Here is an 18,201-nt window from a genome sequence, read left to right as displayed (position 1 = left end):
GGCTGGCCGCGCGCGCTGGGCCGGCCGGGCCGGGCGGAGCCAGGGCTGGGGAGCCGGCGGGAAACCCGCAGTCCAGCCCTTCCTTCGCAGAGGAGGAGCGCGCGCCCAGCGGCTGCGCCCAGTCTCGGTTAGCATCACAAGATCCACCAGGAATGCGTGTGGCTTTCCGACTTAGCAAGAGCTTTCACTCATCGGAAGAGGACTCATTCATTTCTTTTCATGCAACAAGCATTTATTGAGCACGACTGTACGCAGCAGTGAACATAATGGACAAAATCAGGGAGCACATTGAGGGAGATGAGCACATCCCTTCTAGATGAGAAACTTGAAGCTCTGAAATGGGAAATGATGCCTAAGAAATTATTCACTCCAATAATAATCACGACAGCAAAAATTCCCGCTTTCTATTGTACAATTACCAATGCCACATACACTGCAATAACCTGCCTGCCTTTTTAGCCACATTTTAATTTAATATTCGTACAAATATCTGCCCACCCCACCCTATCAGGTGGCCAGCTCTGTGTCTTCATTGCCCATCTTCTGCGAGCTTCTGTAGCTCCTTCTGACTGGAGAAAGCCAATTGTTAGATTTTGGGGAATTTTGTCAGCCGGTCATGAAGCACATCCATTATTAAAAATCAAACTACACAAACTTACAATTAGATAAATTATATTAAAAACAAAGGTAACAAATACTCAAAACATTACTTCCTAATTACTTCACTATGTTTTACCATTTATACTCTTTAGGTTGTTGACATTTGTTGTGGAAATACTATATAACAAGGTGCTACTGCTCATCTCTTCCTAGCTTTTCATTCAGTGACATCAGTTGACAGCTTGAAATCTGCCCTAGTGGGAGTATTTATACCACACAAATCAGCACATGCTTGATAATTGTTTTGTTGATCACCTAGACTTAAGAAAGTGAAGGGGAAAAGTTAATAATGCCAATTAAATTCACAAGTGTGTCAACTCTGTAGCTGTTACATTATGAATAGCAGCAAAAATTTTATGAAATATTCTTCCAGGATTGGAAAATTATTATCCATCCAGCTCAGCAAAGAAGCCTTCATGTCGTTGACAAACTAGTGAATTCTCAAAATATCTCTAAATTAATTCACTTTCCTCTTACTCATTAACATAAAAGAAAGTATCTACCAACATTCATGTTGGAACTACACTCATTGATCAATTGCAAACATAGGGAGGCTACAGAAAACCACAAAAAGCATCCTGTTAGACTCAATTGGCTATGTGCAATTTACAATGAGAAGTATTGTGTATTTATTAAGAATTTCAAGACAGAATATTACAACCTCACAGATCACAATAGCCGTGAAACCAGCCCTATATATACACGTATATTCCTGTCCCCACTTACCAGCCAGCTGGTTGTTAAAGATTTACAACTTTAGCACGTAGCACATATTGCATGCTGGACAAACCCAACTGTCCTATCCTGCCAAATCAGATGAGAAAAAGAAGCAGGTATTTTTAGATCCTGGCTCCATCACTTATGAACTCTAAGATCCAATCCTTCTGTATGCCAGTTTACTCATGGATAAAGTATAAAGTGGGAACAATACAACCTGCCTCTTAGATATGTTCAGAAATAAAAGTAACAACATTTATTGACTGTTCACATGTGTTATATAGTGTTTTAGGTACTTTACATGTATTAATGTTTAACCCCCACAACACTGCCTGCTGAGGTACATATATTATAATCCTTCCAGTTCTATAAATAAGGACATAGATACATAGAGATTAAATACTTGCTCATACAGTTAGTAAGTTTTGGAGCTAAGTTTCAGATTCAGTTACTTTGACTCTGCCCTACTTTTAACCAGTACTCAATAATGTCCACCAAAATGCCTGATACTTTGTAAGTGCTTGATTAATATTAGTAATAGATTATTTTAACATAATGGATAAGAAAGCTCTTTGTAAACTTGAAAAAGAAACCTACAAATGCACTGGTTACTGTTGCTATAAAACCATCTTTGTCAGTTAGAAAACAGAGCCTTATCGTGTCTTAGAGTGGCAAAAATTTCATATGAAATGAAAATTGGTACCTCCCTTATAGAGATCAATTTCATAATATCCATCAAACTACACGTGCATTTACCCTCTGACCCTGGATACCCATTTCTGGATTTTTTGGTATAGCTGCCAGGGAATAAAATTATATACATATGTACAAAGGAATTCATTGCAGCATCATTAGTAATAGCAAGAATTTGGAAACAACACAAGTGTCCATCAACAGAGGACTCGAAAAATAAATTATGGTACATCCATGTAATAGAATACTACTATGGAGCTATAACAACAACGAAGGAACAAGGAAGCTTTCTATATAGTAAGATAGAAAGATCTCTAAGGTACACTAAAATTTTAAAAGTGCAGAACAGGGATCAGTAGGTGGCTCAGTTGGTTAGAGCACGAGCTCTCAACCACAGGGTTGCCGGTTCAACTCCCTCCAAGGGATGGTGGGCTGCGCCCCCTACAACTAACAACGGTGACTGTGGAGCTGAGCTGCGCCCTCCACAAGTAAGACTGAAAGGACAATAACTTGACTTGGAGCTGACGAGTCCTGGGAAAAACACACTGTTCCCCAATAAAAAGTCCTGGAAATACAGTGTTCTTCAATAAAGCCCTTCCCCAATCAAGTCCTTCCCCAATAAAAAAATCTTTAAAAAAAAAAGTGCAGAACAGTGTATATAGTATAACAAAAGGGGAAAATAAAAATGTTTATACTTGCTTGTATTTACATAAATAAAATCTAGGGATATGTTAAGTAAGAAAATAAGTAGTGAAGAGGCAGGGGTGGAGCACAAAATTATATATTGTGATAAATGTAATTTTTATTTATTTTGAGATTTGAACAGTGAATACATTATATTGGAAAATGTTTAATGATTAAATATAGAGATGTTGAACACAAATAAACAATGTGAAATTCAGAGGAACAATTTTCACAGAAGAACCAATGCAATGAAAAGATTCTCGGGTCCATAAGTAGCGCTAGTCTGGAAACACACTCCTCTTAGAATTAAGCCGGGCGAGTTCGCGAACCCCCGCCTACCGCCGCTACCAGGCAGCCGACTAGGCACGGCGCAGCTCCGAGGCAGAGGGGAATAATAGTACCGATGCACCGGATGTGTGCGTGGAAGTGACTGAAGTCAACTCACCACTGATTGGTTCTCCGGAGTGGACTTAAGCCTCCTTTCGCCTGCCACTGGCCGCGTAGTTTGTCTATTTGAGCAGTCCCCGCCCCCTGGAGAAGCCGGGTCCCGAAGCTTCACTTCTCCTTCATTACTATTGGTGTGTGTTTCAATCCATCTTCGCCTTACGCCTGCCGATTGGTTCTTAGGTCTGGGAGCCAGCCCTCCCTGCCGCCGGCTTAGAGGACAGCGAGGAAGGCGGGTGGTAGGGCCCCGGGCCTGAAGCGGTGGTACCGGCGCTGGTGGCGGCAGCTGAGGCCTTGGCCGAAGCCGCGCGGTGAGTCTGGAGCCTGGCACCGACCCATGCAAGGCGGCGGAATGTCCAGACCCACAGCCAGCCTGGTCTGTGGAGGGCCCGGGGAAGCCGCCCTTCTGGGCCCTGGGGTCCCTTCAGAACTGGCCCCAGACTTGGGCGCCGCCTGAGCCCTTAACCCCCACCCTGCGAGGCAACGCCCACCTCCTCCCGGACCCCCAGGAGACCCCTGGATCCTTGAGCCTGCCGTGCGTCTCTGGCTGCGCGAAGGCCGGCCCATCAGCTCCGGTACTATCGGGGAGCCTTTGGGTCTCCTTGTCCGTCAGTCACCCCTTCTTCGGAGCCACCTTACAAATTGTCCTCAGAGAAGACCAGCGTCAGTCTCAGCCCCTTGCACTCCAGTCTGGAGACTTCTCAAGGAACCTTTACCCGGAGCTGAGCTCGGTTCCATCCTTGGGTTTCATCCCTCTGCCTCCCCCGCCCCCATCCCTAGTTTCAGCCACCCAACTTGAACTTCTGTAAGCCCTCCCCAGTTCCCTTAGGGCATTTGACTTCCAGCATTTTAATTGCATTCTGCCTGGAGCAGATGGCCTGTGGGCCTTAGACCTTAAAAAGATAGGCTGGTTCTTTCCTGAGAATAGAAATTCCTTGCCAGCCTCCCTCCCCGTCATCACAGAGGCGCGGTCACACACCCTATAGTAGTTTTCTCATCAGGGATCCTTGGATATTCCCTCCCCTGGAGGAGGACATTTCCTTCTGCAGTCTTTTTTCTGGCACTGGAGTATTTAAAAGGTTTTCAAAACCAATGATTCCGTGTGTTTTTTTCCCTTGACATCGCAAATTCTTTCAAAAATAAGAATTTTGAAAAATTGATATTCTACTATAACCTGAACATACCTAAGTTAGGTATATATGTTACTCCCGTAGCAGTCTGGGCCAACCCCTATTCTGGCCACTTTATTGTGGTTGCCTGATTACTTGTATTTCCCCTTAGATTGTAAGCTCATTGAGGGAACGGACAGGTACATAATTGAGGAATGAATGAATGGTTTCAGGAACTAATCAGTCTCTTTTAGCTCACATTTCAAGTACTAGTATTCTACAGAACTGCACTGTCCAGTACGATAACCACCAGCCATGTGGCTTAGAGCGCATGAAATAATAACCATGTGGCTTAGAGCGCATGAAATGTGACTAGTCTAAATTGAGATTGCCGTTAAGTGTAAAATATACATTAGATTTTGGAGACTTGGTACAAAAAAGAATGGAAAATATATCAATTTTTTATATTGGTAACATGTTGAAATGATAATTTTGGGTATATTGGATTAAATAAAATGTATTAATATTGCCTGTTCTTACCTTTTTGATATGGCTACTAGGAAATTTAAAATTACATTTGTGGTTTGTGTTATATTTCTGTTGGACAATGCTGCTATGGAATAAAAATTTCCCTCTTTAAATTGAACTCTCTGAGGAAAGGCAGTCTTAGGCATGTTTTATTCTCTCTCTACCTCCCCACCTCTAGTTTCTGGCACTATAATAATAGCTAACAGAACTCACTGTGTGCCCGGCACTGTTTTAAATACTTTTTAACATGTATTAACTCATTTAATCCTCACGTCAACCCTATGAATTAGGTAGTAGTATTCCCCTATTGCAATGGAGGAAATAGATATTTCAAGTATCTTCTCAAGGTACATAGTTTTGGACTGGATTCAAATGCAGGTAGTGTGGCTCTGCAGCCGGCAATTTGACCCTGTTACTACGCTGCCTCTGAAACATCAGTCATTATTGAATAAATAGTGGCTTTCTCCACTTTCCTTAGTGAAGTCTCCCTGCCTGACATGGACAGGGTGGAGATCGGTATGGAGAAACTGGAGTCGTAAATAAACTCACTGCCCTAGTTTGTTAACCAGGATTTTAAAGGAAGCTTCTCTTCAAAGAACCTCAGGGCAAGATGCTTGGAACCGGACCTGCTGTCGCCACCACAGCCGCCACCACATCCAGCAACGTGAGTGTTCTGCAGCAGTTTGCCAGCGGCCTGAAGAGCCGGAATGAGGAGACCAGAGCCAAAGCTGCCAAGGAGCTCCAGCACTACGTCACCATGGAGCTTCGAGAGGTGGGGGCTTCTGCCATCTGGGGCCATCCCTGGCGTGTTGGGGCAAAGTGTGCCATCACTGGCTTAGATTTCTTTGGACAGCTCAGTGAGATTCTGTTTGAGAGATGCACCCAGTTTCTCGTGTCATAGAATGGGCAATTTCCTTTGCCGTGGTTACACAGTTCTGTGGCATTTCCTATTTTGTAGTGACATTTTAGGAGTCAGCATAGAGAGTTATTTTTAAAATTTGTTTTCTTTTCCCCACTGCATTCCAGATCTTCAATTCTTTCTGCTTGATAACAGTGGTCGGGACGGGTTTGGAGAGCTGGTAGCTTGGGGCTTTTTAAACAGTAACCAGACTGGAGGTCAGGGACACTGTCTCGTTCATCCTTGTACCCCTGGGACAGGACGTGGCTTGCCGTGGAATTTACTCAATAAGTATGTTAAACAGACAGGCGAATTGAGAGTTCAGTTGCTCTACAGTTTAAAACTAGAAATGGGCAGTAGCTTTGTCACGTCTGGTTTGAACTGTACCTGCTGGCTACCTCTCACGTCCTAATCTTTGGATGTGACCCCTCACCCCCATCCTCACCATCAGGGCGACATTAGAAATTGTTCTGAGTTCATCCTCCTTTGCAGATGAGTCAAGAGGAGTCTACTCGTTTCTATGATCAGCTGAACCATCACATTTTTGAACTGGTTTCCAGCTCAGATGCCAATGAGAGAAAAGGTGGCATCTTGGCCATAGGTAAGGACAGAGTCTTTGGTGACAATAACAACTGGGAATAAAGGACTGTTTACCTTTGAGTCCACTGCACCCCGTGTCTGCTGCTTACTACTGTGTTTCCCCGAAAATAAGACCTAGCCAGACCATCAGCTCTAATGTGTCTTTTGGAGTAAAAATTAACATAAGACCCGGTCTTATTTTACTATAATATAAGACCAGGGTCTTATTTTACTATAATATTTTACCATAATATAATATAATATATAATATAATATATTATATATAATATAATATATATAATATAATATAATCCCGGGTATAATATAATGTAATATAATATCGGGTCTTATATTAATTTTTGCTCCAAAAGATGCATTAGAGCTGATTGTCTAGCTAGGTCTATTTTCGGGGAAACACTGTAGATGCTTAGTTCATATTTGTTCAATGTATTTTAAGGAAACTTGTGGTTTTCAGTGTACTTCCTCAGGTATTAATTCTAGCAACAGTCCTAGGACATAAGCAAAGCAGGTATTTTCAGATATGGAGTCTCAGAACCATTAAGCAACTTTTCCAGACAGTGTTCCAGAACTGAGACTAGGAGCCAGCTTGCTTTCTTCTACCTCATGTAGCTTTTTGCAGGTCCTGGTTTCTCTGTCGAGTGAAATTTGGCATAGTGGGAGTCCTGAATAGAAAAGTAGAGTTGGGGTGCAGTGAATAAAAGGCAGGTAATTTTCAACTCCCAGGGGCTGGTCATCCAGCCTGTGATTTATTATCCAGTCACAGTTTGTTTTCCTTTTCTTTTTGGGAAACAAATTATATAGACTAAAATGAGGACATTTTGCTTCATGTAAATATTCCTTGCACCAATATAATACCTATTCATTAAAATGAAAATTATCCACATCCTTATCAATTTCCACATCTGGATATTGCAGTCGGTACACAGAACGAAAGGAAGGAGTCACTCACCAGCTTTCCTTTCCAGGCAGCGTGCTTTCCTGGGCACCATATTCCCAATCTCACCTTTTGCCTTTCTTTTTTCCAGCCAGCCTCATAGGGGTGGAAGGTGGGAATGCCACTCGAATCGGCCGATTTGCTAATTATCTTCGGAACCTCCTCCCATCTAATGACCCAGTTGTCATGGAAATGGCATCCAAGGCCATTGGTCGCCTGGCCATGGCAGGAGACACTTTTACCGCTGAGTATGTGGAGTTTGAGGTGAAGCGAGCCCTAGAATGGCTGGGCGCTGACCGCAACGAGGGCCGGAGACACGCAGCTGTGAGTGCCCACAGGAGGAGCACAGCCAGGCCTGGGGAGTGGTGGCACTGCCGGGGCCCTTCACACACCGCTCAGGTCCCTGAAAGGGAAGAATGAGAGGGGATGCTCTAGGCGAAGGCACTGTGCCTCCTGATGTCCTTAGGTTCCGTCCTGAATCCCTTTCTCTCTTCAGCCTGAGCTTCGTGCCTAAAGAGGAAACTTACAAGTTCTCTTTTGTTGCTTGAGAGGCAGCCCTTAGTGCCGTGTTTATCCTGACCGCGGAGTTTCTAGAATCAAAATTGCATCCTAAGCAGAAGGTACCCTTCAGCCATCGCAAGAGGAGAAGCCACAGCTAAAAGGCTTACTAAGACCCAGACAATTGTTCGATCTGCACGATCCCTTCAGTGTCTTTGTCAAGGTCTCGCATCTATGGTGGGAATATGGAAGAACTAGGATTGAGAGAGGCGGGCGCAGGGCAAGTAGGTACTTTCACCACCTACAGTGGAAGAGTCGGTCAGCCTGTCCCGTTTACTTCTTAGACATTTGTTCATTGGTTGATACCTAGCCCACACTTCCTCTTTCCTCATTGGCTGTTCTGCATTTGGGGGTGTGGTGGCTCTTTACCCTATTCTCTGCTGGCACATCCTCATTGCTTTTCAAGGCTTGTCCCCGAGAAAGGCTGGTTTGATGGCAGGCTGTGTGATGGGGCGAGTCAGTGTTTACGAGAGAATTTGGGCATGAGTGTGGTGGGTGTCAGAGGCATCTGGCGTTCTTGCCAGTCCGCGCCCTCTTTAAGAGGTAGCACCACGAGGAGGGAACATGGTACAGGGGAGGGACACACGCTTGGACCCTGGTTCACGTCTTGGCTTTGCCACTTCCTCACTAACTTGGAGCAACCTCTGATCTTTAGTTTCTTCCACTGTCAAATGAACATAGTAGCAACATTAGGTATGAAACAGGATTTTTTCATTCACTTAATAAATGTTTATTGAATATTTGCTATATTCCAGGCATCCTAAGGTGTCAGTAGAGCAGTATACAAAACCCAAAACCTGTCTGCCCTTCCAGAGCTGACGTTCTAACATTACGAGCCGTCTATGGAAAGGCCCTAGGATAATAAACACTGAGATGTGTGATCAATTTTCCTTTCCTTCCGAGAGCCCTAGAATTTCCTAGCTGGCAGAGTGGGCAAGTCTGCGCTTTCCCTAATGTATATAGGCTCTAGGAAACCAGAGTGTATTCCTGAGAGAACAAAACTTGGTGATACAGATGAGAGTTCTCACTGTGCCTTTTGCTCCTAGGTTCTGGTTCTCCGTGAGCTGGCCATCAGCGTCCCCACCTTCTTCTTCCAGCAAGTGCAACCCTTCTTTGACAACATTTTTGTGGCCGTGTGGGACCCCAAACAGGCCATCCGTGAGGGAGCTGTAGCTGCCCTTCGTGCCTGTCTGATTCTCACCACCCAGCGTGAGCCGAAGGAGATGCAGAAGCCTCAGTGGTACAGGGTAAGGAGATGGTTCCACTCCAACCACCAGCCACGCACATTTACAGTGTCACTGGGCTCTGGGCAGCAGTGGGCCCCTTGCTACAGAGCAAGTGTCACGTGCGCTTAGGTCTCAAATGATATTTTAAGCTCAGTATACGTCAACAGTTATTACATTTCACTAAAGCAAAGATGCATTGAAAGCCACACCATTATTTTATGTATCACTAAGAATGAGAATGTGATGCCAATTACACCGTGACTCAGGGCCTTCTTACCCACAATTCTAAGATACCTCTTTTCGGAGATGTTAGAATACAGAGAAATGGGTGTCTCACAATTGATGCGATATGGGTGATGCTAATTCAGAAAGTGCCAGTTCTCTTCCTCTGGTTGTTGCTGCCAACTGAACCTAGAAGCTCTGTTTTGCAAACAAAACGGCCCTGAACGTGACATTGGAGACTGGGGTCTAGTGTTGGCTTTGCTCTGTGACCCGGGATGAAAAGTCACGTAATTTCTTGGAGCCTCTTTTTTTCTTTTCTATTAAAATAGGGATGGCAATGGTATCTGTCTCATGGTATTGTGAGAGTTGAAGCGAAGTTAAATGACAGTGTTGGATGCGTGGGTGTTGTCGACGACCCTAGGAGAGGCCCTGAGCAGGCGTGGCGACACCTCAGAATCCCGTGTAGATGGGCTGGGCCCTGTTCTGTCTAACTTTGGACACTGGATAACTAAGGCACTCTGTATCTCTCCGCAGCACACATTTGAAGAAGCAGAGAAAGGGTTTGATGAGACCCTGGCCAAGGAGAAGGGCATGAATCGGGATGACCGGATCCATGGAGCTTTGCTGATCCTCAATGAGCTGGTCCGAATCAGCAGCATGGAGGGGGAGGTGAGAAGCCGCGGCAGAGGGAAGGCCAGGCCGTCGTACGCCATTCTGTGAGCAAGACAAGGCGAGGTTCTTGTCTGCGCAGGGCTGACGTTTTGTAAGGGAAACCGACAATACATAAATAGATAATTTTAGCTAGCAACACGTTCTAAGAAGAAATGGGATGAAGGGTAGCGGGGCATGGGGGAGTGTGTGACGGGGGGTCAGGGAAGGCCCTCCTTGAGGTGGTGCCATTTGAGCCGAGACCCGTATGACATGGGGGAGCCAGCCTTGCAGTAGCAGCGACATTACGTTTCGGGCAAAGGCTTTGAGGTCGGAGAGGATTTGACAAGTTCAAGGAACAGAAATAAGGAAAGTGTGGCTGGTGCACCGAGAGGAAGGGAGGTACCAAATCAGTACTACGCCTCATAGTTCTTGGTAAACACTGGCTTCTCTTCTCGTCACGTGCAGACACTGGAGATGTGTGTACAGGGGAATGCTGTGACGTCATCCATGTTTAATGATGGATTGGCTCCTAATGGGGAAACGCTTGTGGAGAGGCAGGAATAAAAACAGGGAGACCAGTTAGGAGGTGGGTTAGCTTAAGCAGCTGCAAAGATGAGTTTAAAAGTACCAGGATTTTATTAGGGAAATAGCCTGTGAGGGAAAATGGGGAGAGAACTGGGGGAACCATCAGACCTCAGTGCACCTCTGACCCCGAGTGAACAAGAGAGGGAAGCAGAGTGGAATGGAAGCATGTAGCCTGCCTTGCAAAGCCGTCATGGGGTCCTCAGGACAAAGTTGGCCGTCAGAGGAAGCCTGCCTTAGCATTCCTGCCGTGTTCTGTCACTGCCTAAGAGCAGCCCGTGGAAGGTGTAGCCTTGGCACAGACGTGGTGATAAATTCCAGAGTAGCAGCCAGGGCCCTTACGATTGGAGGTCACGTTCCCGCAGCTGCCACAGGAGGCTGTTACAGTAGTCTGGGCAAGCCACGGTGGTGGCTTCAACTAGCATTGGCAGTGCAGACACTGAGAAGTAGTTGGAGTCAGGATATGTTTGGGAGGTAGAACTCCATCTGTGAGTCTTCCTGTGGGGAGCTGGTTGGTGTGAAATTTCACCCCAAGGCTTCCTGTTTTAACACACCCAGCGATGGTTTGGTAATGGCTGTGCCCTCGAGGTGGGGCAGCACGTGCTGCCATATATATAGAAACAGACGATCTGGCTTGGAATCTCATCTCTATACTGTATGTCTTGGTCAAATTACCTCCTTTAGTCTCATTTTCCTCACTTTTAACAGGGACCTTACCTATTTCATCGGGCTCCTGTGAGGTTCCAAAATATATGTGCAGTGCCCAGGACAACACCTGATACACAGTGGGAATTCCATAAGTGGTGGTGCTCAGAGACTTGCCCACCTAAGTATAACATGGTGCTTCGCACTGTAGCCCAAACAGCTCTGGGATCTTTGTTTCCTCCCAGTAAAACAGGACAACATCGCCTAACATAGATTTAAATGAAATGCACTTTTTGTGATGGTATTTTGTAAATTATCAGCAACTCTCTAAAAGTAAGGTGGTGTCGTTTCATAATATCATGAGCCAGCTGCATCATGTCTTATGAGCTAGACTAATGCAGCATGAATAAAACATGACATTCTAGCAGGGGGAGACAGACAACACGAAAATAAGAGTGTATAGTGTGTCATAGGCTGAGGAATGCCATGGAGAAAAGGAGGGCAAGGGAAGGGAATAGGGGATGTTAGCATGGACTAAGCATTACTTTTTAAAATATGGGCACGTTTGAGTGCAATCGCGAAAGAGGTAATAAAAGAGCCACATAACTACTCGGGGAAGAGCGTTCCGGACAGTTGGTTTTGCAAGCACAAAGTCCCTGAGGCAGGAGCACCCGGCTTTGTTTGGGGAGCAGCAAGATTGCCACTGTGCCTGAGGAGAGTGAGGGGAAGGAGGCAGTGGGAGTTGGGGTCAGAGGAATACCTGGGGCAGGGATGGGGCACATCACATAGGGTCACAGGAAGCCGCTGTCTACACTCTGTATGTGAAGCAGGAAGCTATTAGTGGGTTTTAAGCAGTGGAGTGACTTTTGGCTCGTGTTTCAAAAGGATCGCTCTGGCCACTATTGAAAAGGGATTAGCAGAGTGGCAAGGGCTGAAGCCAGGAGTCTATAGTCAGGCAGGAATTGCAGCAATCTTCGTGGGGTGACAAGCGTGGCTTGGACCACGGTGAGAGCTGTGGAGGTGCAAGGAGTGGTTGGATTCTGAATTTGTGATTTGGAGGTCGATGGGAGAGAAAGAAGAGTCAAGGTTTTTGGCTTGAACAACTAGAAGGAAGGCGTTGCCACTTACGGAGATGGGAAGACTGAGATGAGAGGAGCGGGATAGAAGGGCAGGGGTTTGCTTTTGAACATATTACGTTTAAGATGCCTGTTGGGAGTCTGAGCGGAGATACTGAGTAGTTCTGGGAAGAGATATGAGCGGGAGATAGAGATTTAGGAGTCGTTAGCAGATAAATGCTATTTCAAATCATGAGACTGGTTGAGAACCAAGGGAACTTGTGTAGTTGGAGCAGAGATGGGGTCTGAGAACCTGAGGTCAGGAGATGAGCAACCAAGGGAGACCATGAAGGGGGGGAGAGGGGCAGCAAGAAAGCTCGGGGTCCAAGAAGCCAAGTGAAGAGTTTCAAGGAGGAGGAAATACTAAGTTGGATCAAATGCTGCAGATAAGTCAAATAAAATGAGACTGCCAATTGATCATCAGATTTAGCAGCACAAGAGTCACTGGTGACCTTGACAAAAATAGTACACAGGCTTTTTCAAAACAGAAAAATATCTGTCGAGAAAAATTTGGAAGTTTAGAGAATTATTTTATAGCCTTCTCATTTGGGGCTGTTGGAAGGTGAGTTGTCAAGCAACCCTTTGAAGAGATGCGAGTTCTGCACGCATCAGCTTATGCATACCTCCTGTGGAATTCCTAGGATTCTGAGGAAATTGTTTGCCTAAGTTGTTTTGACCTAGGTTCCTGGCAAGAAGCAGGAGAGCAGCCTGGCCTTCACAGGATGCTGGCCTGCAGCTGCCCCTCACCTTTGCAAGAGGCTCCCTTGCTGTGATCTTAGGTCTGCAAGGCACAGCAATTTGCAAGTCGGCTTTTTCAAATCAACTTGGGGGGTGGGGTAGGCTGAGTCCTTGCAGCCAGCCCCCTACTGCATCTTTATTGTTCAGTAGGTGGTGCTCATTTGCCTAAATGAGAACAAAATCAGGCCCCCTCCAAGGCTCTAGGGCAGGGGTGTCCAAACTTTTTTCAACGGTTTTCACCAAGGGCCCTATGCGGTAAAATACACAAACAGCCGGGCCACTCACTCGAGGTGAAGTACGTATTGCCTCACCTGGTTTATTTAAGTAAACTAAACATATTTTTGGAATTTGCTGCGGGCCAATAAAAAAATGGATTGTGGGCCGCAGTTGGCCCGTGGGCCGCACTTTGGACACCCCTGTTCTAGGGAAACCATAATCCTAAAGATGAAGAGTGGCCACTTTCCACTTTGGAAATGGTTTCCTTTCAGGGTTGGGCAAATGTGTTGCTCTGTAGACTCCACTGTGCCTGGGCAGTTGCTTCTTGTAAGTAAAGGTGGTGTTTTCCCCCCGTGTATGTAGCGCCTAAGAGAAGAAATGGAGGAAATCACACAGCAGCAGTTGGTACATGACAAGTACTGCAAAGATCTCATGGGCTTCGGAACGAAACCTCGTCACATCACCCCCTTCACCAGTTTCCAGGCTGTACAACCCCAGCAGTCCAACGCCTTGGTGGGACTGCTGGGGTACAGCTCTCACCAAGGCCTCATGGGATTTGGGACTTCCCCCAGCCCAGCTAAGTCCACCCTGGTGGAGAGTCGGTGTTGCAGAGACTTGATGGAGGAGAAATTTGATCAGGTAGGTGTCAAGGGGCCCACTCCCTCTCCTTCCAAGCTTCCCACCTGCCTGCCTTTCCTTCGCCAACCCTGTATCCTTCTTCTCTCAGGTGTGCCAGTGGGTGCTGAAATGCAGGAATAGCAAGAACTCGCTGATCCAAATGACAATCCTTAATTTGTTACCCCGCTTGGCTGCATTCCGACCTTCTGCCTTCACAGGTGAGGGTGTCCGTGGAAGACATCGTTACCCAGTTAGGGGTGATTAAACAGAAGACGTGATACGGTAGCAAAAAGTTATGTCCGCTTCTCATCGGAAGCAGTGCCAACTAGGGGCAAGTCTAGTGTCTGCCTCATGTCCAATGTCAGTGGTATCCAGTTCAGGTTTTCTACAGATGTCTGAGGCAGCAGGGACAGAAACAGTCCGAATGTGCAGGCAAAGAGGCAGGGCTGGAGCCCAGCAAGTTCTCATGTGGGAAGCCAACAAGTTCATGAATGGGCTGCTAAAAAGAGACCAACGGAAGGGCAGTTTCATTTTCCATACAGCAACAGCCTCTCTGTGGGGAAGGGAGGACTCGGTGGCTGGTGTGCCTCTGTCCCTGCAGTGGTCACCGAGATGCCTCGTCTTTCACAAGAAGGAAGGACTCAATGTTTCAGAGGCAGGTTTCATGGAGGATGGGCTGTGGCTTCCCACATTCCTGCCTGTTCTCATCGGGCAGTTGGAAATCCTGGCTCCTGGCGCAGCTCAGGTCCTGGCTTCTCCCTGAAGCCTTCCTGGTTCTCCAGCTGCAAGTCTTCTTCTCTCGCAGCATAGCTCCCAGCTTGGAAAGGCCTGGGCGCCAGACCTGGGCTGAATCCTGCCGCTCTCTGGAACGACGGGGTTTTGGACAGGTTATGTGGCCTTCCCTAGCTTGTAAAGTTAGGCTAACAAGAGGATCACTGCGTGAATGCCCAAGCACCTACACTAAGTGCCTGGCCCAGAGTAAGCCTCAGTCAGTGGAAACCATCATTTGTCGTTACTGCGTCTTCTCGCTCCTTCAAATCCACGTTAGAAGTAAGGTAACGATGAACATGATGGTCGTGCTGCTGTAGCCTGCTGGCATTTATTGTCCTTGTTTTGCCCCCTCGTTGCTGAGCGTGGAGGCCCCGTCCTGGACACCTCTGTGCCATTCTCTGCGGGGCACCTTGCCTGTGCTTCCTAAGCGTTCAGGACCAAAGCAGCCAGCAGCGGAAGAGGTGGGCCAGCCTGACCCTCAGCAGATGCGGCTCCCTAGCACACTCGTTTCACACCACCTATGAAACAGCAGGAGAAATGTGTGCTGTGGGAGAACAGAGCGTGTTGAGTAAGGATGAGACAATTAGCCACATAAAATCACTGAACCCGAGAGAAATGATATAATGAAAATCACCCGTCATTTTTCTCTTTCTATTCTTCCCACCTGATACCCAGCAGCTTTTCTCCTTTTTAATGACTAAACATGCCCCGGTTCAGTAGAGCTTTAAATGATCTTGGGTTGAAAATCTGTAGTTCAAAAGAAACTAATAACTAGGCTAAATTTGATCAAAGTCTGGCGCTTTGTGGAAGCAGTTACTCTAGTAAGTTCAAAAGGCTGCCTAGCAGCAGGATACAAAGGCTCAGAGGGCCCCTCGGTTTATTCTTTTGATGTGGGTTTTTGTTGTTTTATTAAATAAGATACTAAAATATGTCATTGAAATTCAGCCTCCGCGGCCTCCATATGTATGTGCCTCATCTGGAAAGTACCACTTCTTTAAAGCTTGCAGTTGGGAAGTCATTGCTTGAATTTCCTGATGATGTCAGCTTTGGGAATATCGAAAATACGCTAAGATTAGGCTGGAATTTCTAAGTGTCAGATTGCTAATCTCTTAGGGTGCTAAATCCAGAAATGGAATTTACTCTCTTGACGTAAGCTCATTTCCTGCTGAAATGCTGTCCCCTATGCAAAGGCCTGGTTTTCCTTGTTGATGCACTCTGATTTTGGGGTTGTATCACCTTGGTCTTCTGTTTCCAAATCCCAGCATGCTTCATTGTCATTGACCAAAAGAACTGTGGGAGAAGACACTTCTCGTTAGAGTAAATGCAGCGATGTATATGTGGTGTTTGGGAGTCTAGTTCACTGTCTCTTAACTATGGTTCGATAGCCATCAACACCCCTAACTTTCTAATGGATGTGTGATCTTTCCTTCTCTGCTATCATTATGTACTTCTGGTGTGTAGAATTGGGGCCAGGAAGATGGAAGAGAAGAAATATAATAGGAAAGAATCAAGACATTCCAGCCTTCAGAGGAGTAATAACACTTTAGCTTAAATTGCCCCCAGATCGCCTACCCATGCACATTGGGTTATGTAAACTTAATGAAAATACACATGTGGCTTCCCAAGTTATAGACTTCATCTTGTTCTATTAAATATAACTGTAACAAATCTCTAGGTCATAGCAGTGATTCCCAGGGCCTAAGCTGAATAGAGTGGCCTGTTTCTTAAAACCAGCATTCAATATTACTTTTATAATATTCAGTATAATGTGAAATAGTTTAGGTGATCCTTTCTGTTTTTAAACAAGATTTAACATATTTCTTTAACAAGTGCATGTAATCTTGCCCACAAAATATAACATTAATGGGGACAATTATGTGATACTGTTTTTCGAGCCCCTTTAAGTTTGTTGTTGTTTTTAATTAAAAGAAAAAGATCTTACATTTTTAACATTTCCAAAAGATGTATCTGTGGAGTGATTATCAAACATAAAATTTTAGTTAGTATATCCTCTAAATTCTTCTCAACATCTTTCCAACAGGCTTTCATAATTTATTCTGAAATCTAAACGTTTTATAGGAACTCTTGACCTTTGTTATGTAGACCAGCCCTGACCTTGAGCCACCCACTTTGTCTTTTCTGCACTCAGATACCCAGTACCTCCAGGATACCATGAACCATGTCCTAAGCTGTGTCAAGAAGGAGAAGGAACGTACAGCAGCCTTCCAAGCTCTGGGGCTCCTTTCTGTGGCTGTGAGGTCGGAATTTAAGGTCTATTTACCGCGCGTGCTGGACATCATCCGAGCAGCCCTGCCCCCGAAGGACTTCGCCCATAAGTAAGCATCTCTGTTGTGATTTCACCTTCCACCCATTGGGTTGGAGAGGAAGGATGCTCCATCCCAGTTTCCAGGGAGCTTAAGCCCGTGCTCTGCTTCATTAACCTCCAGAGTATAGCATAAATCCTATAAAAAACAGCCCTTCCTCAGCTGAGTTCCAACATTTTCCAAATGAGTGACAAATGTAAATATTTTGGGTTGGTTGAATGCCCTGTGAACATGTTGGATGCCACTGCCGTTTTCAGTAGTATTTACTGAGAATCTCCTGATTTTGCTCTTTCCTCTGGCTTGCGAAGGTCTAATTTTGATATAAGACCTAAAAAGAGGACTCTTAGACTGGCACGTAGGGGCCCTTTGCTCTTATCGCTCAAGTTGGATATGTTATTCCACCTCTTAAAAACTTCCCAGTGAAGAAAACATGAGAACAACCTTCAGCACCCTGCAAGACGGAGAGGCCAAGATGTGTCGTCTAAGTCTAGGGGTTCAGTGCTAACTAGAATTGTGTCTACGTAGTGTCCTGTTTTAGTGGCAAGTGTTGCTCTGGTGAATTAATAGCCTCGCCCATCCCAAAGCCCAGCATTCTCATTGTAGACTGAGAACTTCTTTCCATGTGATGGCTGTGCCCGGCACTCGGGTCCCTAATGTACGCATTGTCCAGTGGCCAGCCTTACGCCAACCCCTATGCTGCCTTTTGTGTGAATTGGGGAAAAGGGCCCCTTCCTCAAGACACTTGACTGCCATCTGCTGGGTTGTTGTTTTAAACACTGGACGAAGTGACAGTGACTCCAGTGTGACGGGCCCCCGGGGGTTGTGCAGTAGATAACCAGCACACCCACATGTGACGACCCTGCCTGGGTAACCTAGCGTCCTTGCCCCAAGGCAGTTTTGAGGTGGGGCATCGGAGAATGTCATTGTGTCTAAACTAGCTGCTCTTTGGTTCTCTGCAGGAGACAGAAGGCAATACAGGTGGACGCCACAGTGTTCACCTGCATCAGCATGCTGGCTCGAGCAATGGGGCCAGGCATCCAGCAGGATATCAAGGAGCTGCTGGAGCCTATGCTGGCGGTGGGGCTGAGGTGGGTGTCCGACCTGAGCCTTCCCCATCTCGGGTCACGTGAGGCTTGAGCCACAGTATTGGGACTGTGTCAAAGGAGCGAGCATGGTTGTTTGCACATTAAATTGGATAGGCAGCATAGCTCGCACGAAACATATAGGCTTGTTTCATCACTAGCTAGCTATGTGATCTTGACTAAGTT

At 46.0% G+C, this 18,201-nt stretch overlaps 1 protein-coding gene across 1 annotated transcript in view; it reads left to right on the top strand.

The window, feature by feature from the left end:
- Positions 1-3,377: 3,377 nt before the first annotated feature.
- The window catches only part of MTOR (mechanistic target of rapamycin kinase), a 115,811-nt gene continuing 100,987 nt past the window's right edge, over positions 3,378-18,201 (top strand). Inside the window, exons 1-10 of the mRNA XM_033113471.1 lie at positions 3,378-3,509; positions 5,432-5,607; positions 6,226-6,334; positions 7,359-7,591; positions 8,872-9,072; positions 9,808-9,942; positions 13,584-13,859; positions 13,948-14,056; positions 16,759-16,945; positions 17,893-18,021. Of these exons, the coding sequence (XP_032969362.1) occupies positions 5,446-5,607; positions 6,226-6,334; positions 7,359-7,591; positions 8,872-9,072; positions 9,808-9,942; positions 13,584-13,859; positions 13,948-14,056; positions 16,759-16,945; positions 17,893-18,021 (1,541 nt within the window). The 5' untranslated portion in view covers positions 3,378-3,509; positions 5,432-5,445. The remainder of the gene's footprint in view (positions 3,510-5,431; positions 5,608-6,225; positions 6,335-7,358; positions 7,592-8,871; positions 9,073-9,807; positions 9,943-13,583; positions 13,860-13,947; positions 14,057-16,758; positions 16,946-17,892; positions 18,022-18,201) is intronic.

Source organism: Rhinolophus ferrumequinum, chromosome 9 (genome assembly GCF_004115265.2).
Source record: "Rhinolophus ferrumequinum isolate MPI-CBG mRhiFer1 chromosome 9, mRhiFer1_v1.p, whole genome shotgun sequence".
Lineage (NCBI taxonomy): Eukaryota > Metazoa > Chordata > Mammalia > Chiroptera > Rhinolophidae > Rhinolophus > Rhinolophus ferrumequinum.
The sequence above is the reverse complement of the archived record's forward strand: the minus strand, read 5'-3'. Positions and strand labels throughout refer to the sequence as shown.